Source organism: Hyperolius riggenbachi, chromosome 2 (assembly GCF_040937935.1).
Source record: "Hyperolius riggenbachi isolate aHypRig1 chromosome 2, aHypRig1.pri, whole genome shotgun sequence".
NCBI lineage: Eukaryota > Metazoa > Chordata > Amphibia > Anura > Hyperoliidae > Hyperolius > Hyperolius riggenbachi.
Window position 1 is genome coordinate 223016844 of NC_090647.1, and position 8268 is coordinate 223025111.

Here is an 8268-nt window from a genome sequence, read left to right on the forward strand (position 1 = left end):
CCAGTGTCAAAGGGCCCTTAGGGAAACGATTGATAACGTAATCATTCAAGATTGATTGGGCCCACCAACTTCTCTGTTTTCATACAATATGATCCGAATAATATGGTGGAAAATAGGATCATTTACTAAAAATTGTACCATCAATGGGCACATTAAGGAAAAGGGGCAACCGTAACACTAGCAACTTGTAAAAAGGTCACAGTACCTCCAGTTCCCTGTCACCACAAGTTCCCTGCAGGTTATTCTGTGTAACTCTGCACATCAGGCACCAGAAGAGCATTTTTTCACTGAATACCCACAGTCAGGCAGCCAATAAATGTGTTAAAGTTTAACCGTAAATTAAATATCATGCCAAGCTCAACAGCAAGTAATCAAAACAGACAAACGCCAAGTGGGTTTCTGCAGAACCACCGTTTCCTTGCTAACGCCCCACCCTTTAAAGCACACAGGGAAAAAAAAAAATAACAGATGAAACCACTGAGAATGGGTGGAACTTGCCACAGAGTAAAGTAAAGAATTGTCTTATGTGGTGAGCATAAGTAGCACAAAAAGGATGTGCAGAAGAGAACAAATAGTCTTCATAAGCGATATATTACTGTCATAATACATGAATGACACATCACACTGCAATTACTCCACACAGAGCTTATTTGTCAACAGGAATGACCACTTAGAAACATACATTACAACAACAATAATAATTAAGGAGACCTGCACTGTGAGATATTAAGGCTGCCATTAATGATGTATTGTCTTCAATGCATTCAGTCAGTACAGACTTCGGCCCAACTTTGCTGCCTGTGTGTTTGTTCCAAGATGCGGACTCAGGAGATGATGGGGAACATCTATCAAAGAAAATTTATGGCAGAAATTGACACTAATCCAGGGTAAATTAAACCACTTCATACATAAGCAGCAACTTGCGTGTTTTTTTTTTGTTTGTTTTTTACAATGACTTGTGACCATATGCCTGCAATCAGCAGCAGCAGCTTACATCTGTGACAGATGAGCGATAGGACAACTGAAGCAGGCCAAAAACACAAAGTGATGCAGAGCACTTCTTATTTTTCCACTCAGAAACCGGGTAGGGAGATTTATGCATCATTGTAACTTCTCATAAAATTAACAAACAAAAATTTTCAAAAACTAACATTCTTACATTTTAAGCTCCTAGATTACACCAAACTCCAATACCTTATTCACACTACAATTCTAGACAAGATGAAGAACATTTACACTGCGCTTTTCCCTGGCTAACTCAAAGTGCCAGAGCTGCAGCCACTAGGGCGGGCTCTTTAGGTAGTAGTAGTGTTAAGGTATCTTGCTCAAGGTCTCCTTACTGAATAGGTGCCAGCTCACTGAACAGGGAGAGCAGAGATTCAAACCCTGGTCTCCTGTACCAGAGGCAGAGCCCTTAAACTATCCAGCCACTAAAGAAGTGGTTGTAAAACGACATGCAAATGTACAGAAATTTGTTATTCCATTTGTCACAACAATGCATTTTTACATTTTACATTTGTGCATTGCAACACAGTTCTTGTTTGCATGTCACTGCACATTTTCCTACAAAATATTGCCAATTTTAAAACAGTCAACCACAGGCAGGGTGTGAGCATTGTGCTTTTGACGCATAGAATAATGCAGTGCGCAATGTACACCACGAGTAAACTCTAAGGTGGGGGGGGGGGGGCTGAGAAGGAACACATGTCTGAGTTTTCTGCATGCACTTTTTGCATACCATGTGTATTTGTATGCAGAAAATGCATACATTTTTTCACAGCAGCTAATGTAATTGATAGAGAAAAATGTACAGACGCAGTATTATGCTGCACAATGTGTTTTGTTTTTTTCTGTGTGCGAAAAACACATTGAAGTTCTGTGCAGAAAACGCGCATGAAAATAGACAAGTGTTCCCAGCCTAAGGGTCCTTTTACACTGTGCACATTACATTACCATCGCAACACTGGCAAAAAGTGGTACTGCGCCTTAGATGTACAGTGCAACTGTACAGTGAAGCATACAGTACAATGAAAATGTGCTTCACTGCCAGAGTAAACACGGACATTGTCCGGGGGAAATGTACTGCATGCTGTGTGTTACTCTGTTGGAACCCCCGCTGCACATCACTCAGTGTGAAAGACACTTCACTAGTTTCCAGGCTAGCAATGTATTTTGTTGCTACGGAGTGAGGAGGAGGGACAACAGTATGGTGTACAATAAAGCGAGAGGGGTAAGGAGTAAAACAGTGCTCTCAGCCTTCACTCAGCTAAGATAATCCGACTGTGGATGTTTTGGGGAAGCATCACTGAGGATCTGGAGCACTGTACACATGCTAGACTCTCAACAGAGATGGTCCCAGCTGACCACCAAAGCCAAGAACCATCAAGCATGTGTACCAAGCTTTAACCTTACCAGGATACAAGGTTAACAGTTTGTGGACATTACACACTTGGTGTCTACCTACAAAAATAATTGCTATTACGACCTGTTAAAAATGAACAGAAACTGAGAAGTAACATACTACAAATCCCAGCAGCCACTATTTAACCGGTAATCTGATTGACTGATTCACCACTGCTCTTTGATCATGCTATTTGGGCTATAAACTGCCAGAAAGCAACTGAAAATTTGACAATTAACAGAGAGGAAGTCCATCAAAGTGACCAAATTCTGTAGAACAATCCCCCATTCACAGTGGCCTTTATACAGCCTCTGGCCCTGTCTCTTGCATTGGTGAGAACCATGAGGGCTAAGCCACTATATTTTCATAATGTGTGATTTTTAGATTGTTAGGTGATGCAATTTTCTTCACACTACTCACTTCCTCTTCTTAAACCGTGAAGGTTATGTATAACCTAAACTGAGGAAACCGTTTTGTATGTAGCACATAGCGTAATCTTTGTGGTGACTAGCAAGTTATAAGGATGTTTCATTGTATTCGTGAATAATCATCTGACCCCTGAGTAGTATTGTGTGGCTCCACGTGAAAAATTAGTCAGTGCATTTTATTTATTTCTAGTTCCCATGTGTGATGGGAGCTGGAATTAACTTTGTTTCTGCCTGTGCTGAGAATATTTACAAGGTATTAGTGTGTAGCTTATGAGACTGTGAATAACCTTTTCACATGCTGAATCATGTTGCTTATATCCTGTATAAATCACAATATGCCACTTACACCTTTTGTCATTCTTCCTACTTAGCAATCCCCTATAATTGTACCATAGTTTATGTGGGAAGACTCACTTCCTGTAATGCTGGGAATACACGGTTCGTTTTTTAGGCGATTAGATGGTTCGATAGATCATTTCCAACATGCCTGATCTCCCTTTCGATTCTTTCGCTGCTCGATTTCTGATAGAAGTGAATGGAAAAAGATAAGAAAAACGAGTGGAAGATAAAAGAATCGACTGCAGAATCAAGCGGCAAAAACAATTGAGAGGAGAAATGCATGACAGAAACAAACCGTGTATTTCCTGCATAATACACTAAGAAGTGGAAAATGCAGGAGGTCGGACACTGCATAGTTCATGAAGAATTGTAAGGCAATAATGGTATGATATTTTCACTTATCAGAGACAGGGCTGTGGAGTAAGAGTCGAGGAGTCGGAGTAAATCTGGGTACCTGGAGTCAGTGGTCTCAATAAAATGAGGAGTCCGATGATTTTTGAACAAAATCAATAGCCTCTGTAAAAATTACACTAAGTAGTCAGTGTCGAGGAGTCGGAGCAATTTTGGGTACCTGGAGTCGGAGGTTTCATAAACTGAGGAGTAGGAGGTTTCATAAACTGAGGAGTAGGAGGTTTCATAAACTGAGGAGTAGGAGGTTTCATAAACTGAGGCGTCAGAGTCGGAGCTCTTGCAGTGTGGTGCAATAGATCCATTGGCATGATGCGAGGCATGCTGTGCAGTACCAGACAACTTGCAAGTTTATCGTTGCAGTGAAGCATGCATTCATTAACTGTATGCGTCACGCCACATGCATACCAAGCGTGATCCCACTTTTTTCCTATGCCGCTGTCACATACAATAGGTAGTAAAAATATGATTGATCAGACAGGTTTTGGACTAGTCCATCTCCTCATAGGAGATTCTCAGGGTTTACTGTATCTTTGACACCACTAAGGGAATGGCAGTTGTTTAGTCCAAATACCAAAATAGTGTGAAAATGAGTTGAGAGGTTGGCCAGCATCTTAGTATAGATCAGGCATGGGCAAACTTGGCCCTCCAGGTGTTAAGGAACTACAAATCCCACAATGCATTTGCCTTTATGAGTTATGACTGTGGCTGTCAGACTCCTGCAATGCATTGTGGGACTTGTAGTTCCTCAACAGCTGGAGGGCCAAGTTTGCCCATGCCTGGTATAGACCCTTTACAGGGAGTGCTCTTATAAAGCAAAAAGGAAATACTGGGAATCCCCCAAAAAGGTTATGAATTGGTCCAAAACCTGTCAGATCAAATAGATTTTTACAGCCTACAGTAAATAGCAACAACACAGGAGAAAAGTCATTTATGGTGCATTGTACTCTGGGAGACATGTTTGTCTTATAAATTCTAAACATGTTTGCGATAGTGGTCCTTTAAATAAGGCCACATTTACAGTGGTACTTTGTAATGAGGTGTAACAGCCCCTTTATAAAGAAGCTTACCGCACTGCAATGCACTAACTATGTGACGGTCCCAGTGTGGTGGGAAGATTGCAGTACAATGGGTTGCAGCATTATCAATGCACTGCATGCAGCGCATAACCTCTAATCACGCACATTAACAGTAAGAGTGAAGCATACTTTTCAATGACAGTATGCTTCATTGTACCTGATGCAATGCAAACATACCATGTGGTGCCAATGTCCCGATCCGTTGCATTGGGTTCCTGCTGTCACAGGGAACACAATGCAATGGCCACTGTGAATGTGGCCCAACCAAGGGTGTTTTCTTTTCTTTACAATCTTTGGTCTTCCCCAATGATTTCCAGCCCAGGAGAAGCTTTGTAAATGAGGCCTTTTGGTTTGTATGTATCCATAACTATATTATATTGTGCTGTGGAAAAAGTTCATTTGAAAAGAAAAAAAAAAAAAAAAAAAACAGTCTGTTGCGGTCAAGCCCAGTATGACCCCACCTTTAAGTGAAAAAATTCTCAACTGATTTGACACTTGATAGGAAACCACAACCAAACTGTTGGGTTTCCTTTCCTGCATATGAGAAAACCGCTCACTTCACGATTCAGGCAGAAAACAATTCATCTGACATATGTTACTGTGCATTTTTGCCTTCTGGAAATTAAAAAAGTGATCCATGATTGTCAATATTGGGTCATGACTACACATCTAAATACCAGCAGCACAGATGAAAGACAGAAGACTGTTACCTTAAAAGTGTTACTGGAAAAATCACACTGCCCAACAAGGTCCGACATTCCAAAATATTAACTGCTATATAAAATTACTTGATAGAAATGAATACATGAAGGAGATATTAGGAAAGTGAACAGAAGCTTCCTACATAATATTCCCAGAACACAACCTCTCACATGCAGACTTTAGAGTCACTGGGCTAAGCTGCGGTTTGCCTCATCTGTAGTTCTTGCTGCTGTCGCTATAGTTACAATGCAGGTCTATACACATGAATTCATGTCATTTTGTAGCGAACGACAGGTACTCATGCTGCCACAAAACATGTTACCAACTTGGAAGAATCGGTACTAAATGGAGCAACATGAAACAACTCATAATGTAGCAAATGATCTCTGCAAGAAAAGAATGCGGCCGGTGATGAAGTCACCAGTGTAAAATGGGTCTTGCTTTTGCAAAGTAGAAACCCAGCCTAAATCAGTGTTTTTTTAAACCGCTCAGTTAAGTTTCAAGTCCTGTTATATGCAACAAGCTGCTTTGAGTTTGTATTCCAGTCACTGAGGGCCTTGCTTTACAAAGATTTTCCACTGGGACAGAATAATGAAAGCTTTGTTGCACTAAAAAGAGGCTTCGCTGTCCAGGGAGAGGTTTTGCCAACAGGCAAATCAGACAGACATGGGCAAAAAATTGTCTACTCTCCCATGGTGGTAGCTGCAAAGACTGATCACCTACACATTCACACATTTATCAACTTAGGAGGGGGGGGGGGGGGGTTAGAAGAGTCACTTCCAGCCACAGAACGCACTGCTGGATAACAAGCGCTATCTCCATGTCCCAGCCCACGCTGGTAAGCTCTGATATATGACAGATGTCATACAGATGCATGGAAGCACTTATGAATACACTGTCCCATCCAGTCCATGAGCAGACTAGTCATGTCATAACATCAAGCAGCATATCTCTATGTGGGACCAGAACACAGAGAGGGGACACAATCTAAACATGCTGAAAAAGTCTAATCATCTCAACTCCAAAATCTGTCCTTCAGTTTTCCACCATTATTTACAAGAGAGGGGGGCAGGCATTCATTCTTCGTGAACTAGCAGCACGGTGGCATAGTGGTTAGCGCTCTTGCCTTGCAGCGCTGGGTCCCTGGTTGGAATCCCAGCCAGGGCACTATCTGCAAAGAGTTTGTATGTTCTCTCCGTGTCTGCGTGGGTTTTCTCCGGGCACTCCGGTTTCCTCCCACATTCCAAAAACATACGGATAAGTTAATTGGCTCCCCCTAAAATGGGCCCTAGACTACAGTACTTACACTACATAATATAGACATATGGCAATGGTAGGGATTAGATTGTGAGCTCCTTTAAGGGACAGTTAGTGACAAGATAATACACTCTGTACAGCGCTGCGTAATATGTCGGCGCTATAAAAATACTAAATAATTATAATAACTAGGCTGAAAAGGGGGGAGTCAAGTGGTACCTAAATACACTTAAGTGGGTCATAAATACTTAAACAAGTAAAACTGTGAAGAAGAAAAAAAGAAAAGCCAGAAGTGCAGAACAAGTGTTTGACAAATTCTCTCCTTGTACATTAGTAGAAAGTTCACCACTACAGATGATCAATGAGATGCCAATTTCCTGAGCTTGGTGCACATGAAAACCAGATAGAAACTGGGCCAAATGCATGATTGGCTGAAACTCAAGCTATTTTCAGCATATGTATAATAAAAATGGAAAACTAGCATCTAGATGACCATCTCTATTATCCAGGATCAACAAGGTGAAAAAGTGTACTCCACTTTTTTTGGTGAGGGCGCTTTTTGGCACATGCATAAATATTATCAGTGAAACAATGGGGACATGTACCACCAAAAAACATGGGAAAATCACCTGTTCCCAGCACTATGAGCAGTCCTATAAGTTGGCGTACACCTTGTGGAGAGGCATCACACCGGTACACACGGGGAGATCAGGCATAGCTGGGAAAAGCACTGCTTTGCAGAGCAGCCAGTCCATTGTGAGGCTCACAGCTTCATCATCAACCAGCCATTCAGAATGGGACAGAAAAAAAACTTTGCGCCGTACAATGATGACAGTAGCCCCGGCTGCCCGTTGTGCGGCATCAGTGACTGGCTGTGGAGCACGCATGGGATGCGGCAGGGAAACTGTCACACCGGCATTACCCACCTATCTTGATCCTCACACTCTGGAAGACGCGGATCCCCTCCTCCTCCACCGCCATGGTGCTTGCTGCTGCAGCTGAGTAGAGCTGTGCTCGCCGGGGTCTGTCCCAGTCACTGTACTGCTGTTCCGGCTAAAGCAGCCTTCAGCCCAAATGTAATATGAAAGATGGCATCCGTGGTACCCCTGTAGACGTGCTAGCTCCTTGCTCCTCCCTGCCGGCTGCTGGGTGGTTCAAACTCCTGCTGTGCATGCTGCCTGCCGTGTGTGTGCAGAAAATGCTGCTAATCACCGCACACACAGTATTCAGGCATAAGACGCCGTAACTAATGTCCTCTTTACCATCCACTGATGCGGCAGAATGATGAACCTAGGGCAGCCCGCAGTACTGACAACGGAATCACAGCCATGTTCACCTACAATTGTTTAACATAGGCATAATTATGTGATTACCTATAAAAGTCTAGACGGATATGAATAAAGCATATGCATAGGTTAGCCAGGTCTAGTTGCACTTAGTATAGGTCCCCCCAGTATAGGTAGCCAAGATAGGTACCCCAGTATAGGTAGCCAGCTATAGGTCCCCCCAGTATAGATAGCCAGGTATAGCTGAGCCAGTATAGTTGCCCCCGCTGTAGATTAGCCAGGTAGGTGCCTCCAGTATAGGTAGCCAGTATAGTTGCCCCCAGTATAGGTTAGATAGGCAGGCGCCTCCGGTATAAGTTAGATAGGTA

The 8268-nt window shown here is 42.6% G+C and overlaps 1 protein-coding gene across 4 annotated transcripts in view; it reads right to left on the reverse strand.

The window, feature by feature from the left end:
* The window catches only part of RASA3 (RAS p21 protein activator 3), a 233265-nt gene extending 225565 nt beyond the window's left edge, over nucleotides 1–7700 (reverse strand). Inside the window, exons 1-2 of one of the 4 annotated variants that reach the window (XM_068268221.1) lie at nucleotides 7541–7683; nucleotides 712–845 (exon numbers count right to left, since the gene is read on the reverse strand). In XM_068268221.1, coding sequence (XP_068124322.1) covers nucleotides 712–739 — 28 coding nt within the window. In that variant the 5' untranslated portion in view covers nucleotides 740–845; nucleotides 7541–7683. Of the gene's footprint in view, nucleotides 1–711; nucleotides 846–7243; nucleotides 7466–7540 lie in introns of those variants that run through there. The other 3 variants (XM_068268220.1, XM_068268219.1, XM_068268223.1) reach the window with 3 other exon arrangements.
* Between the last annotated feature and the right edge of the window lie 568 nt (nucleotides 7701–8268).